Consider the following 16,861-nt stretch of genomic DNA (forward strand, 5'->3'; position numbering starts at 1 on the left):
GTTAGCGGGAGATGCTATGGGCGGCGACAAGATGTACTGTAGAGTGACTGAGGGTTAAAAAAGAAATTTTGTTTTATAAACCATGCTCTTCAGCTATAACTGCTGTCTGTGGAGTGGTCCCTCTGGTAAGCAGATAAGGGTGGGGTCGGATTGCAGATGCGTTGTATCCGGAGGTTGGTGGGATGGGACGTGAGGATGAGGGGGATTCTGTTTTGGTGGTTATTGCGGGGACGGGGTGTGAGGGATGAGTTCTGGAGAGACCACTCTCTGTGACTCCCTTGCCTGCTCCGCACTCCCCTCCAACCCCACCACACCCGGCACCTTCCCCTGCAACCGCAGGAAGTCCCTCACCCGCCCCCGGCCCCAAGATGACTTTCCCCATCGAGCAGATGTTCACCTGCACATCTGTCCATGTGATATACTTACCCGTTGTGGCTTCCTGTACATCGGAGAAACCAAATGGAGGCTTGGGAACTGCTTTGGAGAACACCTCTGCTCGGTTCGCCATAAACAACTTCCCTCCCAGTTGTGAGCCATTTCAACTCCCCCCTCCAATTCCTTTGATGACATGTCCATCCTGAGTCTCCTGCAGTGCCATAATGATGCAGGAACAGCAACTTGTATTCTGCTTGGGAACCCTGCAGCCCAATGGTATCAGTGTGGTAGTGAGTTTTGAGAAGATTTGTAGTTCAGTTTGAGGTTCTGGATGTGAGTTTGCTTGCTGAGCTGGAAGGCTAGTTTTCAAGATAACAAAGTGTGAAGCTGGATGAACACAGCAGGCCAAGCAGCATCTCAGGAGCACAAAAGCTGACGTTTCGGGCCTAGACCCTTCTTTGGAGAGGGGGATGGGGAGAGGGAACTGGAATAAATAGGGAGAGAGGGGGAGGCGGACCGAAGATGGAGAGTAAAGAAGATAGGTGGAGAGAGTGTAGGTGGGGAGGTAGGGAGGGGATAGGTCAGTCCAGGGAAGACGGACAGGTCAAGGAGGTGGGATGAGGTTAGTAGGTAGCTGGGGGTGCGGCTTGGGGTGGGAGGAAGGGATGGGTGAGAGGAAGAACCGGTTAGGGAGGCAGAGACAGGTTGGACTGGTTTTGGGATGCAGTGGGGGGGGGGGGGAAGAGCTGGGCTGGTTGTGTGGTGCAGTGGGGGGGAGGGGACGAACTGGGCTGGTTTAGGGATGCAGTAGGGGAAGGGGAGATTTTGAAACTGGTGAAGTCCACATTGATACCATATGGCTGCAGGGTTCCCAGGCGGAATATGAGTTGCTGTTCCTGCAACCTTCGGGTGGCATCATTGTGGCAGTGCAGGAGGCCCATGATGGACATGTCATCTAGAGAATGGGAGGGGGAGTGGAAATGGTTTGCGACTGGGAGGTGCAGTTGTTTGTTGCGAACTGAGCGGAGGTGTTCTGCAAAGCGGTCCCCAAGCCTCCACTTGGTTTCCCCAATGTAGAGGAAGCCGCACCGGGTACAGTGGATGCAGTATACCACATTGGCAGATGTGCAGGTGAACCTCTGCTTAATGTGGAATGTCATCTTGGGGCCTGGGATGGGGGTGAGGGAGGAATTGTGGGGACAAGTGTAGCATATCCTGCGGTTGCAGGGGAAGGTGCCGGGTGTGGTGGGGTTGGAGGGCAGTGTGGAGCGAACAAGGGAGTCACGGAGAGAGTGGTCTCTCCGGAAAGCTGACGGGAGGGGATGGAAAAATGTCTTGGGTGGTGGGGTCGTATTGTAAATGGCGGAAGTGTCGGAGGATAATGCGTTGTATCCGGAGGTTGGTAGGGTGGTGTGTGAGAACGCGGGGGATCCTCTTGGGGCGGTTGTGGTGGGGGCGGGGTGTGAGGGATGTGTTGCGGGAAATTTGGGAGACGCGGTCAAGGGCGTTCTCGATCACTGGGGGGGAAAGTTGCGGTCCTTGAAGAACTTGGACATCTGGGATGTGCGGGAGTGGAATGTCTTATCGTGGGAGCAGATGAGGCGGAGGAATTGGGAATATGGGATGGAATTTTTGCAGGAGGGTGGGTGGGAGGAGGTGTATTCTAGGTAGCTGTGGGAGTCGGTGGGCTTGAAATGGACATCAGTTACAAGCTGGTTGCCTGAGATGGAGACTGAGAGGTCCAGGAAGGTGAGGGATGTGCTGGAGATGGCCCAGGTGAACTGAAGGTTGGGGTGGAAGGTGTTGGTGAAGTGGATGAACTGTTCGAGCTCCTCTGGGGAGCAAGAGGCGGCGCCAATACAGTCATCAATGTACCGGAGGAAGAGGTGGGTTTTGGGGCCTGTGTAGGTGCGGAAGAGGGACTGTTCCACGTAACCTACAAAGAGGCAGGCATAGCTGGGGCCCATGCGGGTGCCCATGGCCACCCCCTTAGACTGTAGGAAGTGGGAGGAGTCAAAAGAGAAGTTGTTGAGTGTGAGGACGAGTTCAGCTAGGCGGATGAGAGCGGCTAGTTTTCAGATGTTTGGTCCCCATTCTAGGTAACATCATCAGTGAGCCTCCGACAAAGGACTGGTGTTATGTCCTGCTTTCTATTGATATGTTTAGGTATGAAACCACCCAACTGCACGCGCCCCCCTCCCCCCGCCCCCGCCCCACCCCCGCCCCCGCATTAGGCCAACCTGCCACACATCAGTGTGCCATTAGAAGCTGAGATGATTAGGAGGGGTCAGGTTCAATCAAAATGTCTGTTTTCTAGAATGGATCCAAAACAGCAATCAGGATGAAGCAGGAACAACTCTCTGGATAACACAATTGAGGGAGGTGGCTTCACCAATTATTCAATTTGCTGAGAGGGAAGGAGAAAGCCCAAAATTGGGAATCTTGAACTAGATGAACACACATTTACATCCAAAATGGAAATATTCTACTGACTTACATTGAAAACACAATGTATAAAACACCATGGAAGACACGAATACGAGGGGATAAACATGCTCAGGACCAAAATACTACAAAGAAGAGGAAAAGTCACCTGTTATAGCAGGGACCATATTGATATGTGTAAATATCTTAAGTACATCAGCAAAATGTACAGTGAACAAAATGCATTTGAAGACTCTCAATTCCCAGCTATTCATTATGATTAACACTTGATTGAATGCAGTAATCACACCTATGCTGATAATGTGATGAGGATTTGGTTGGAATGAAGGAGATTTTGGGCAGTCAAACCTGAAGCTAATGTGTTCCTAAAAGTATATTCTAATCTACTTGAGATAATTTTAGGCTTGAAGGAATCCCCACACAACACAGGTGAATAATAAAACTGCATTTTTAATTTGTTGTTTTTAGCCTCGGGGAGCAGGTTTTGGAGAGGAAGAGGAAAAATTAATTCAACTCACGTGATTGCATAAACGCATGGATAATTTGATTATACAAATAATGGATTAGCAGAAATTTGAGCTGTTAGCTGGCTAACTGCCACACATGGCCACAATTTCCATGGATGGTTCAGTGGTTAGCACTGCTACCTTACCAGTGCTAGGGATCTAGGTTCACTGCCAGCCTTGGGTGCACGTTAGTTGGATTGGCCATTCTGTAATGTCCAGGCTAGGTGAATTAGCCATGGGAAATGTGGGGCTATGGGGATAGGGTGATATGCTGTTCAGAAGGTTGATGCAGACTAGATGGGCTGAAGGGTCTCTTTCCATATCGTATTCTATGTTATGACCAAAGCAAACATTCTACCCATTTTCCTGGTTAGCACTGTCACGTTTTATGCATCCAATGTCAGATTGTCTGGTTTCCATTATGGAAACAAAGGGCCAAGCACACAAGAATGTTAATACAGGACATTTAATGTTTTTCAATTCAGCATCAAGTATTTCCAGAATTTGAATGTACACCATGCAGAGAGAAAATCCATTTGTTCATAATAACCTCATATCACACCTGAAGGGCTAAAGGTAAAAAAAGCTTGGGAGTGGTAGCAGAGTAGCTCTTAGATCTGGCCTGCCCAATGGACTGATTGGTCTCTATCTGGGACATAACCATTTTAATGATTTCACGATACTAAGACTTCCTACAGCAACCGATATGCTTGTTGTCTCTATTTCAGCGATTATATTCTTCCTCTGTGGAACACCAGCTTACTATCCTCCTCTCACTGACAATAATGACTACCTTTTTTTTGTGAAAGTTTGTGCTCACCTCTAATTTGCTAAGGTAGGCAGAGCTTGCCCATGAACACCACAGAAAGTAGTGTTAAATAGTTGAAAGAATAAAAGTTGCAGGGTGGGGGAGCTGTTGGAAGGACAGGAATTTTTTTCAAAAAGGAGCCACTGCAGACACAATGGGCTAAATTCTGTACTATTGCATTAATCTCCATAATAAATTATCTCATTGATTTCGTCTTAAAGCTGTTCCCTAAATTCTTTGACCTCTTTTGGTAACTCAATATTTTCCATTCAAATGTCTTAGATGGCCATTTACATCAGGAACACGATATAAATGCAAACAATGTATTGCTGCAGATCAGTATTGAGCAACACTGCAGGCAGACAAAGGCACAATAGTGTAGTTCATACCAACAACAGCACTTCTTCAGACAAAATCAATTTGACTATAACAGCCTGTATTCCCTTGCAGCAGAAGAGTCATCCCTTTTGTTCGTCTTCCTGAAGTCTTACACTTATGAATGGAGCATTTACATTCACTCCATTTAAATATGAGGTGGTCCACGCTGGGAAAAGTGAGGAATGTACATTACCAAATGTAAATAATGTGCATTCCCTACTGAAGTGACCAGTTCCACCAACTGCTATCACTCCACCTTAAAAGAAGGCTGTTAGTAAGCTACACACTACAATTAGATTTGGTAGAAATGCACACAAATTGCTCAGAATGACTTGTACTCTTTGCTAACCTCTCCTCCACACTTCAACAAAGGAAAAAGTGACCAGAATCCATTGGGGAAGAAAGGACATCAAATGAGGTTACTTCTCACCATTTAATAATTGACAATGTCAGAAAAAACAACAGTTGCAGAAATTAAAACCTAAAAATAACAAAGCAACTAACTGTGATTTTCAGACAGTCAACTGCTCTAAATAATGCTTACACGTTTTTTTTAAACCCCCGATTGAACTGTAGACGTACATCTCCCTTGTTATAATTTAATTAGCTCCAAGGATGACAGCAGAGTTGTTGTTGAACTAGTAATCCAGTGGCCTAGACACAAGATTTGGATAATTAAATTCCTACTGCAATAGCTGGGGAATTTATATTGATTAACAAAATCTTGAAGAAAATACGCTTAGAAACCATGAACTGCAGTACAACAGTCTGAAGATTAACACTAATTTGCTTTTGAAACTCCAGAACATGTTCCCCAAACCTCTTATTTCCTTGCCAAAGTAGTTTTCTTTGTATGTCCAACATTTAAATCATGCAGAATTTTAACTCTTATTTTTACTGAACTTAGTTGGAACAATTTCCATGATTTGAGCTAAACCTGTCATTTTTCCTTTAATAAAAAAAAAGTGTAACATTCATTTTTGTAGTAAGTTTCAGTTCAATGGGTATTCTCTCATCAATTTTAAGTTGTTGGTCTTGTTCATAATCAAGCACCATAGAGCAGAAACACAAGCTTTTCCCAAATTCCTTTCAGGAGAAGGTCCTGGTGAGAATGTCATGACTTTGTTCCTGATGTAAAGTTCCAATTCCAACTGCAGGTGTTGGAAGGGACGGTCTGCTCACCAACTTTAACTAGGAGACAAATGAAAAAAAATTAATGATTTTTGCTTTGAATAAATTAGGATGCGTGAGTTGTAATTTTAATAAAACGTACTGTGCAAAGTGCCTGCTCACTTAGCACTTACCTGTGCTTGCAGCATCTGTGCCTAAACCTTTCAGTGCCCAGCCCGTTAGTATATCAGAGCTTCAGCCAAACCCTAAAGGCTATCAAAATCGACATAATGTGGTCTTTTGTCCAGACAGGCTACTTGTCAGTTGGAATCTATTTGGAGCTGGGAGAAGAGAATATTTTGCTATATGGCACACCAAGATGTCATTGTAACATTTATATTGTATGTACGTTTATTCATCCAAGTGGCCATTGTCAGACAGTATGTTGGGGATCGTCCTCAGCCCTGTCAATGGGGTCACAGGGTCCTATTACTATCAGTTAGGGACAATCTGCACAGTCCAGGAGCTTGACCTGGTCAGTTACCCACACAGACCATTCACTGTTAGGAAATCTACCTACAGCCTGCAGAGTGGGCAATGGTCACTTCCTGGAAGGCCACCACAAGCAGTCAGGGCAATTGTGTATCGTCAGCCTGGGAATTGCAAAGACAGTGGTCAAGGATATGGTCAGTCATGACGACTTGGGGCTTGAAGTTGGTCAGAGGTCTGGAGAGAATACACTAGAGTGGTTCCCTATGTGAAGCAGTGGGCAGGGTGTAAGGGGTGGGGCACTCAAGGATGAAGGGCAGGAGGAAGTAAAAGCATGAGTTGAGGTGGGGACAAATATGATGTGGAGAAAAATCAAACTATAAGGGGGTATGTGGTACAGCATCAGAGGGCATTCTAAATGAAGGGATGGTGGGCTTTGTTGGCTGTGATCCCTAACATGGCCTCCATAGGAGAGTGTACAGGACCAACGCAGGCATCAAGTGAAATGCTGGGGCTTGGCAAGAGGCCCCTTTCGCCTCACCTCATCCTGACAGCCCATTTCTACCCATCAGCACCACCCATGTAAAACATTCCATGTATTCTTCACAAATAGGCTTAGAGAGCCCCTAACAATCCTGACATTAACATGGCTAAGAAACTATGGAGCAGGCCCATTGTGAAATTACAGCACTAACTAGACCTGTAAGAGATTTCACGTGTCTTGAATTTGTGGAAGTACAAATTCTTATTGTTTATAAGTAGGACAGCATTTGTATAGAAACTGGATCCGCATCCATGTGAGTCAAGTTTCAAAACTGCTGTTCCAACCCAAAACAAGTAAAACACCCCATTTGATTAAAACAAATATTTACATTTGAGAATGACTTGGATGCATGATAGATTACCTTGCATGCTAACTGTTTCTCAAACCTAGGAGATACAAAAGACCATGGGCCCATGTTCTGTGGCTCTTCTTGACTCCATATAAAGTCTGAAAAAATAATTTCCAAATTTAGTATTCATAGCATGTAAAAGATTGTCCTCAGGGCTGTTTGGCTGTTGTGTTTGCCAACATGTTATACATTAAATGAACACAGTACTAAGCAAATACCCTAACCCTATCGCAGTTTTTTTCAAAGCACCAATGTGTTGACCAAATTAGGAAGATTTTTAAGACAGAGTTGCACAAGATGATTTCAGCAAGGCCAGCTGTGGCTCAGCTAAATTGTGTCTTGACCTCTAATTAGAAGAGGAGAAAGCAAAATATAAACATTGCTAAAAGGAGACAAACCTGAAACATTTCATTTTGCATTCATCAGCACTGGGGCACAAGAAACCAGACTCGGAAAAAGGGCACCCAGTTTATACAAAAGAGAGTACTGATTTGTAGGACCATTGTTACCTTGGAAAAAAGCGGTTGAGGCTAAAATATTGAATGTTTGAGGGGTTGGACACAGTCCTTAGGGCTGTAGGTAACAAAGGGTATGGGGAGAAAGCAGGAACAGGGTACTGAGTTAGATGATCAACCATTATCATATTGAACGACGGAGCAGGCTCAAAGCCTACTCCTACTTTTAATATTTCTATGACTATGAAGCAGGAATAGTTAAGTGTGTCTTAGTTCTTTGGCCAGGCAGGTAGACTCTGATTAATCAAGTTGTTGTCGTGAGGAAGGCAGCAGAGATTGGCATTTTCTTTGAGCCCTTTCCCAGTTAGAAAAGTGCAGAGTACATACAAATTCTTTTGCTTATGTGAAACAGAGTCCTGTGTGTTAATATGGAACTACCAGCATGTGCAAACGCATCACAATACAAACCCAACTGGTGTAATTCCTGAGCAATGTTCCTTGCTTGCGGAATTCACTACTGCACACATGCCTTGGAGGCCCACTCAACTGAAAAGAAAATTAGAGGGAATGGTGATACTTCACAGGCTTCACTTTAGCCTGTTGGCTGAGATCTGAAGTCAGTGCTGATGGAACATTACCCCACATGGAACAGTGTGGCAAGAAATGTAGATTTTAATTAGAAATGTTAGACAGAGTCAAACAAAAAAAAAATCAGTGCACAGACTGGACAGCTCATAAAAAAGCAAAGTACAACCAAAAAGTTAATAAATAGAGAAGTAGAGTATGAAAATGCTAACCAGAAATATAAAAACAGCATAAGTTTCTATAATTTTTCATAGAAAACGTTTGATAAAGCTAATAGTGAGCTTTGGTCCTATAGGAAATGACAGTAGACAATAAGACACAAAGAAATAGCAGATGAATTAACAAGTATTTTGTATCAGTCTCCACTGTAGAAGGTACAAGTAACATCCTAAAGCAGCAAACGATCAGAAAATGGGAGGGAGATACTCAGGAAAATTACAATCACCTGCGAAGTGGTACCAAGTGGATTGTTGGAGTTATGGGCAGACAGGTGCCAAAGGATTTCATTTTCAGGTCTTAACAAAAAAAATACAACACAGGAACTGGCCCTTCAGTCCTCTAAGCCTGCACCAGTACATTTTGTCCTTCCATAGTAGACCAGTCTTCACTTACAGGATCCACATCCCTCTATTCCCTTCCTATTCTTGTATTCGTCCAGGTGTTTCTTGAATGCTGCTTCAAAGTAGATGAATAGTGTACTCCTGTTACTAATTCATATCATCTTATTTAAAATAAATCTTTAGCAATGACTCTGGGATGTGCGTGATGACAAGTCACATTTATGTAGCACACAAAATCAGGAAAAAGCAAAGGACAATCACTGCAGGCCAAGCAGCATCTTAGGAGCACAAAAAGCTTTTCTAATTGTACCAGATGCTGCTTGGCCTGCTGTGTTCATCTAGCCCCACACTTTGTTATCTTTGATTCTCCAGCATCTGCAGTTCCCATTATCTCTGATTTTTTTTTCACTATTTTATTCTTTTATTATTTTTGAATTATGAGCTGGAAATAATTGATGGACTTTGAGACTCCTCTGGCTAAAATGAACAGACCAGGTGAACTTTTTGTTTGAAAGGCTAGGTCTGGATGCTAACTGGAAGACCACTGTATTTAAACAGTCAGCAGAAGTTGGCTATATATTGAGGTCAGTACCAGGGAGTTGGTTCCTGTAAGCCATAGATTCTACGGCCAGTAGATGGCAGTTGTTGAATGGTGACATGACCTCTGGTGGAGTCTGTCAGGGTGGAATCAGAAATAAAGATTTTTTTTAAGTTATGTATCCTGCGTGGTCGTTCTGAGCTGCTGCTGAGATAGCATGAAGATTGGAAAGCTCCCTGCCTAATCTGAGACACCAGTTTCCAGAAATCCAAAGAAGGGAAAACTGAGTTAGAAGAATTGTTTCCATTGCCTGGGAGAACTAAGGTGACCTTGATCAACATTTCAGGATAAACAGGCAAGGAGTGCACATTTATACTTGTGAACAATGTATCCCAAAGTACATTTGAGTAATCTAGCCTGTTACTTTGTTCTATTTATCCCTAAATTGTGTTCTTGTTTATCTTCTGTGTGAATGGGGCTGCAAACAAATATTCCATTAATCAGCTTACCGTGCTGTTGAATTTTCTCTCTGCTGTTAGATTCTTAAAGTCCTAGAGATGTGCAGCAGGAAAATAGACCCTTCGGCCCAACTCATCCATGCTAACAGGATATCCTAAATTAATCTAGTCCTATTTGGCTCATATCCCTCCAAACCTTTCCTATTCATGTACCCATCCAGATGCCTTTTAAATGTTCTAATTGTACCAGCCTCCAACACTTCCTCTGGTAGTTCATTCCAGACACGCACCAACTTCTGTGTGAAAAGGTTGCCCCTTAGGTTCCTTATAAATCTTTCCCCTGCCATCTTAAATCTATGTCCTCTTGTTTTGGACTCCCCGATCCCAGGGAAAAGACCTTGACTGTTCCCCCTTTCCATGCCCGTCAAGATTTCATAAACTTCTATGAGGTCACTCCTCAGCCTCCGATGCTCCAGGGAAAATAGCTCCAGCCTGTTAAGCCCCTTCCAATAGCTCACACCTTCTAACCCTGGCAACATCTTTATAAATCTTTTCTGAATCCTTTATGTATCACAACATCCTTCCTATAGCAAGGAGACCAGAATTGAATGCAGTATTCCAAAAGTGGCCTAACCAATGTCCTGTACAGCTGCAACATGACCTCCCAACCCCTATACTCAATGCACTGACCAATAAAGGCAAGCATACAAAACACTTTCTTCACTATCCTGTCTACCTGTGACTCTACTTTCAGCGAACTATGAACCTGCGCGCCGAGGTCTCTTTGTTCAGTAATACTCGCCAGGACATTACCATTAAGTTATGGTGAGTAGTGTCATTTCCGATTTTGATGTGTATGGGTTTATGTATTGGTTCCAATTCTGTTCGTTTGAATGTATGTTGATCATACTTCAATCAACAAACATATAGAATTGGACCTCATATACAAACTCATACAGATCAAAACCGGAATTGACACTACTCACCATAACAGCCAGACAGTATAAATTCCATGCGGAGTAGAATAACATCGCTTCATCGGAGGGTCCACTGATGATGTTACCTAGCATGGTGACGAAACATCTGAAGAACAAGCCAGCCCAGCGAGTAAGTCAACACCCTCACCCACAACCCAAGCTACAGATCTTTGCCAAAACTTTATTTTTAATAGGATATTCAAGTTGAAAGTTCTCCCAAGGGGGCTTCACAGAGGCACAACCAAAGAGCAACTTTAAGCTGTAGAATGGACGGATGAAGAGGAGTGACTAAAAACTTGGCTAAAGAGGTGGAAATGTAGCCAAGAGATTTAAGGAGGGCATTCAAAGTCTCAGGTCTGGATGTCCTTAAGTTATTGCTGTCAATATGGGGCAAAGGACATTAAGGTCATGCAGAAGTCCAGAGTCAGAAGAGTGCAGAGTTCTTGGAGGATTATGATGTTGAAGGAAGTTTCTCAGTTAGATACATACTAAGCCATAGAGAGCTGTGACCATTTTAGACAATTTTATATTTATCATTTTTGTCAAAAGGAAACCAACATAGATCAGTGAGCAGGAAGGGTAGGGTGGGACGGATTTAGGCCAGGTTAAGATACAGTTAGCTGCTTTGAAAGAACTCATGTTTACGGTGAGTTCAAGGTGGGAGGACAGCCAAGGAAATATTAATAACAAAAACCTGATGTGGGATTCAGCAGATGAGCAGAGGCAGGAGCACAGTGGAGCAATACTGATGGGAAGAAGGCTTAGTGACAGACAGGATACAGTTGGAAATTCGGCTCAGAGTCAAATAGGATGTGGAGGCTGCAAAATGATATGTCTGTCAAAAATCAAATATGTAGCAGTGTCCAAATATGTACAGTTTAGGTGGAGTGGCCATGCTAAATTGCCCATAGCATCCAGGGATGTGGAGGCTAGGTGGATTAGTCATGGGAAATGCAGGGATGGGGCAGGGGGATGCTGTTCAGAGGGTCAGTGTGGACTCAATGAGCTGAATGGCCTCATCCCACACTGTAGGGATTCTATGATTTATACTGAACTCACCCCAGAGTTTATTTGAGGCAACTGCCCAAATGCTGTGGAATTAGAGTATCTTCAAGAAACTTTGATGTTTAAAACAATAAATATTACTGATACCCATGAATTTTTATTCATTTGTGTAAAGTGTAATAAAAAAAGAGGGGTTATATTCTGAAGTGACGTCTCCTCCACAGCTAAATTGCTCATCAGCTGATTGCTGGAATATGTGTCCTTTTGGGCAAATTGTCAACGCAATGAATGCTTGGTGTGTCAGAACAGCATCTTTTTTTTTTCTTTTTGTCTTTTAAAAAGTGTGAACTGCAAGGAGAAAGAACATCATAATTTCAGAGCAAGGAATTTGACATCGATTATAAAGTTTGTTTTCCAGCTTTGGGTTCCCACAGTGTGCAGACAATCAGGAGCTGGGGAGTGGGCACAAATGAAGCTGACTGATTCTCAGCTAAGTGAGCAGGTTGGAACTGGAAACGAGAGAGAGAAAGATGGAGAGAGAAGGTTGTTATTATCCCCAGCAGAAATTTTCTACTCTGTATAGTAAAATAAAACTCAGCTTCAATTTAAATAAAACCAGTTCCCTTTCCTGCGGCAGTTGCTGCATGGTGAATTTTAAATTACTAAATCAGACCTTTTCCAAGTGTATCAGGCCACTCTGCATGTTTTACAAACCAGCAGAAACTTTGAGAAAAAGGCACCTGAACACAGAGGGCTTGGCTAGCAGAAGAAAGATCAGGAGGCAAAGACGACTGTACTGACTTTCCTGATTCTTTTTCCCCTGCTAACAATCTATTTATTTGTGTCAGGGAGTGTATATAAGGGCCAAGAACGGGTCACCGGAACCAAAGTGTTAACTCTGGTTTCTTTTCACAGATGCTGCCAAACCTGCTGAGTATTTCAAGCAACTTCTTTTTTTGTTTCTGATTTACAGCATCTGCAGTTCTTTTGGTTTTTATTCAGTGTTTATAAGGGAATTAGAGTTTTAGTTCATAATGCTATATACCAACTGTTTGTTTATTTTAAGTAAATAGACTGAAATCATTCTTGTTTCAAACAGAAACTTAATGCTTGCTTTCCATTAACCTTAAATCTGAAAGTCAGGTAAATTGGGGTACACAGTATGTACCTTTAAAAGAAAACTTTATCAGGAATAGTGAGACTCAATTTACAGCATGCTACCCCAGTGGGCTGTAACAGGTGTCAACAATATTTTAAAAATGCATTAATAAAAGGTTGCACCGTCCAAGAAAGGAGGAGGAACTGAGGCCACACATATGGAACAAATGTTTGCGGACAGTATGTAGCTTGTGCTAAGTGTTCAAAGTTAACATAATATTTGCCTGACCTTTTGCATTTTTGAATTTTTCCATTTGTTGCTGAAGTGCCTCCAAGGGGAAAGGACAAAGCTCTTCTATTCTGATGAGCGCTGTGTTCCGTCCTGCCTCTCCTAAAGACTCACGGTGTTTAGCCAGAGTATAATAGTGCTTTCCTGAACACAGCACCACTCGAGTCACTCTGAAATAGAGAAGAAGTCACAAAAAATGAACTTTAACAGACCAGTATAAGAAGATGGCACAACCACATCATAAAAGTGCCTAATTATTAATACATTGAATGGTAAAATCAAGGAAGAAAATGTTTTCAACTTCTAGAACTGGCAATCTTCAATTAGTTCAAAATTGTGTCAGATATTTAAAAATGTATTTGAATAATTACAGAAAATCTGACATTGACCTGGAAAAGGCTGACATTACCCCCAAGCCTATCATGTTCTGTTCGTGAAAATCTTTCAGGAAGAGTTATTCAGGTTTGCAAAGTGTACGCAGTAGAATTTTCTGCCAAATGTACAAGGATTACACTTTAAGTCGGTGAAGAATGTATTGCCATGGTTTCCAAGCACGCACAACCCAAACTGCTAAATACTTGACAGCCTACCATTAGCCTTTAGGTTTTAAAATGGGGGAAAACAAAACTCAAAAGACCATATTTGAATTTTTCCCCAAAGGATGTTAAGTCGTCTGACTAATGCATTCACCTGAATTACCATTTTGTTGCAAACATGAAATGTAAAGGAAAAAGGATGGTTTAAGCAAATTCCTTATTTCATCTGAAAATGCTTCATATTTTCTTCTGAACCTATTCAGAGTTGTTATTACACCTCTCTAGAGGAGTTGGGATTTGAACCCAGTACTCCGCCCCAGCCCAGAGGTAGTGAACGACTGCACCATAATTTTCTGATGTGCAGTGACTCAGTTAATTCATACAAAGCAAGATCCCACAGAGCATAAGACAGTGTTTCCCATGGTGTTAGTTAAGGGAAGATTAATGTCTTGCGTTTTGAATAGTGTGAAGGACTACCTCGACCATCTGAACAACTCAAAAACTATTTGATTTGTCATCCATTCCAAAGGGATGGTGCTTCAAACAACACAGCCCTGTACAAAAGGAAAGAAGGATTTGTATCAGTGTGGATACCAAAATGTGGTTACATTTCAGAGGTGTCTTACAGAAGAAATTTTTCACTCAATAAATTCACCATAGTCCTAGCAGGCCAAGGGTTGCTCTCTCTCTAACGGAGAAGACTGGTGGTGGTTTAACCTGAAGGTCACCATGCCTCAGGCAAGGGGAAAGATTGAGAAGAACAGTCCTTCAATGGTAACTTCAGCCAGTACAGGAATTGAACCCATGCTGGTCATATCACTCTGTCATAAACCAGCCATCCAGCCAACTGAGATAACTGACTCCTTGACTGGATTCAGGACCAAGGATATGAATCAGAATTAATAGTACTAATGGACTGGCATTTGAATCCTTCCTTTATGGTGTCATGATGTTTTTTTAAAAAATCTGCTGTCAGACCAATTTTATGACTCATGATGTGAAGTATGATCAGCACGGATAGCACTTGAAACAATACTTTTCATTGTATCTTGGTACATTTGACAATAATGAGTCAAAAAAGTGTGCACATGCAGGACAATCAGCAAAGTCGGGGAGAAGATGAGATTGATTGATTAATTACTGATTGGGTAGTTTCAAATTGTCTTGGTTTAAAAAGATTGGAGAGAGATAAGGCTTTGTACAATATTGAAGACCTAAGAAAGTAAGTTAATGGAAAACAGTGGCAATGAGACTTGGCAAAGTGGTTTTAAAACCTAATAGATTGAAAACAGGAAACAAAATAGGGATCCTACTTTATGTGTGAATTCAGATGAATGCACACCTTGAAAATAATTCTACAGGTAATAGATGCTAACATTATGCCTTCATATACAGGCGTACACAAGGATACAAATTCACGTGAGATATAAACGTGTGTCATAAATTATCATCATTTGGGATTTAGATTCTTAGAATTTAACTAGATGTGTGGTTTCATTTATATGAAGGTAACTATTTTTTAAAATAAAAGTTAAAAGGTCCTTTAGTGAACTAGAGGAAACATAATTTCCAGGAATATGTGACTGGTAACTGCCGCATAGGACATCAGTAGTGTTAATGGATAAAACATTTATTCTGCTGAGTTTACAACAGATTTATATATTTTAAAAAATCAAAAGCCACTAGTTTAGCTTTTGATTTCAATTCAGAAAAATCAGGAGTTTAACTCACCCCCTTCCAGCAGATTGTTAGTTGGTAGAATATCTAGAAATGGGAATTTATCGAATGTCAAATTATCAGACTTTAGGGAAAAGAAAACTTTAAGCTGTTGGAAGTAAGAAAGGTCCATGCCAACAGACTTGGAAAGATGCCATAAGACTATCTCAACAGTTCAGGGAGAAGAACTGGGAAGAGTCGGTTTAAAAAAAACTAGAGTTGAAATAGGGGTGCTATTTCTCTGGGAGTGAGTATATATAAAAATTAATGTTGAGAAATGGATTGAAAATTTGTTTTGCTGTTAAGATATTGCTAAACTGTCTTATGTATTTTAATATCGAAATAAATGACTAAAGTCTGCACATAGACCCTGCTAAAGACACACTGCTTTATTTTCTTTGTGTAACAAACTTCTGTCCAGTTATTAACCTAATAAAGCCTTGTGTTTGTATATTAGTTTCAAAAACTCATTGTGTGTTGTTGTTGTCTAGGCCACCATTTATTGGTCAGAGGGCAAGTGCTGTCGGTCTGGAGTCACATGTAGGCTGTGCTAGGCGAGGACAGCAGATTTTCTCTCTTGGAAAGATGGGTATTAGTGAATCTGTCAGTTTCCATTTGGTTAGTTTTTTAATGAATTGAGTATTCCATGGTGGGATTTGATCATTAACCTGGGGTTCTGAATTACTATTTCCATGACACTATCATTACACTACATGACATTGACTTGCCCAGTATTGCCGTCAGCTGTGATCAGAATATTTGAGTCCTAAAGTGTATCTGAAATCTTTTGGCATTTCAATTCATCAAAGATGAATTAAATAGGAGCAACAAATGCTGGAAATTGCAGTCGGTCAGGCGCCATTCATGGAGAGAGAGGAAGCCAATGTTGTTTTGAGTCTAGATGTCTCAACATCAGCTCTGATGAAGACTCACCTAGACTCAAAATGTTAGCTCGTTCTCTTCTCCATAGATGCTGCCTGACTCCCTGTAATCGACAGCATTTTTGGTTTTCAGTACAGATTCCAGCATCTGTAGCAATTTGCTTCTACAAAGTAGGAACGTTTTGGACACTGAAATGCCGATGTGGTGTCCAAAAACCTTTACTGTAAATGCCTTTTTAAAAAGTTTCACAATCATTTTGGAAAGAGATTTGAAGAATTACGTTTTTGGATCCACTGAATCCCCGATGACAGGTTTAAACGTGGTTCCTGGTGCCATCTCTTCCAAAGTGGAAACAGCAGCCTTTGGAAAGAAAACACAAAATTCAGAAATGCTAGATATCACAAAAATATTTCCATGTTACGTTTATACTAGGTCTGCTACAGGAGAAGTCAAGTGCATAAAAGAACTATTTCAAATATTAAAGTTTTTTTGACTAAATATAAAATATTTGATGTGAAGTACACACAGTATGGTGTATGTATGGAATGAGCTGCTAGAGAGGTTGGTGAGGCTGGTACAATTCCATTTAAAAGGCATCTGGATGGGTACCTGAATAGGAAGTGTTTACAGGGTAATGGGCTAAATGCTGGCAAATGGAACTAGACTAATTTAGGATATCTGGTTTAGCATGGACGAGTTGGACCAGAGGGTCTGTTTCCATACTGTGATTCTATCTTTTGTCTCCCAATGCTCCATAG

At 41.8% G+C, this 16,861-nt stretch overlaps 1 protein-coding gene across 1 annotated transcript in view; it reads right to left on the minus strand.

Moving 5' to 3' along the window:
* Positions 1-3,776: 3,776 nt before the first annotated feature.
* Positions 3,777-16,861, minus strand: part of dhtkd1 (dehydrogenase E1 and transketolase domain containing 1) — a 43,297-nt gene continuing 30,212 nt past the window's right edge. Inside the window, exons 14-17 of the mRNA XM_048553893.1 lie at positions 16,384-16,463; positions 12,970-13,139; positions 7,017-7,102; positions 3,777-5,703 (exon numbers count right to left, since the gene is read on the minus strand). Coding sequence (XP_048409850.1) covers positions 5,602-5,703; positions 7,017-7,102; positions 12,970-13,139; positions 16,384-16,463 — 438 coding nt within the window. The 3' untranslated portion in view covers positions 3,777-5,601. The remainder of the gene's footprint in view (positions 5,704-7,016; positions 7,103-12,969; positions 13,140-16,383; positions 16,464-16,861) is intronic.

The sequence above is a fragment of the Stegostoma tigrinum genome, chromosome 25 (assembly GCF_030684315.1).
Source record: "Stegostoma tigrinum isolate sSteTig4 chromosome 25, sSteTig4.hap1, whole genome shotgun sequence".
Taxonomy (NCBI): Eukaryota; Metazoa; Chordata; class Chondrichthyes; order Orectolobiformes; family Stegostomatidae; genus Stegostoma; species Stegostoma tigrinum.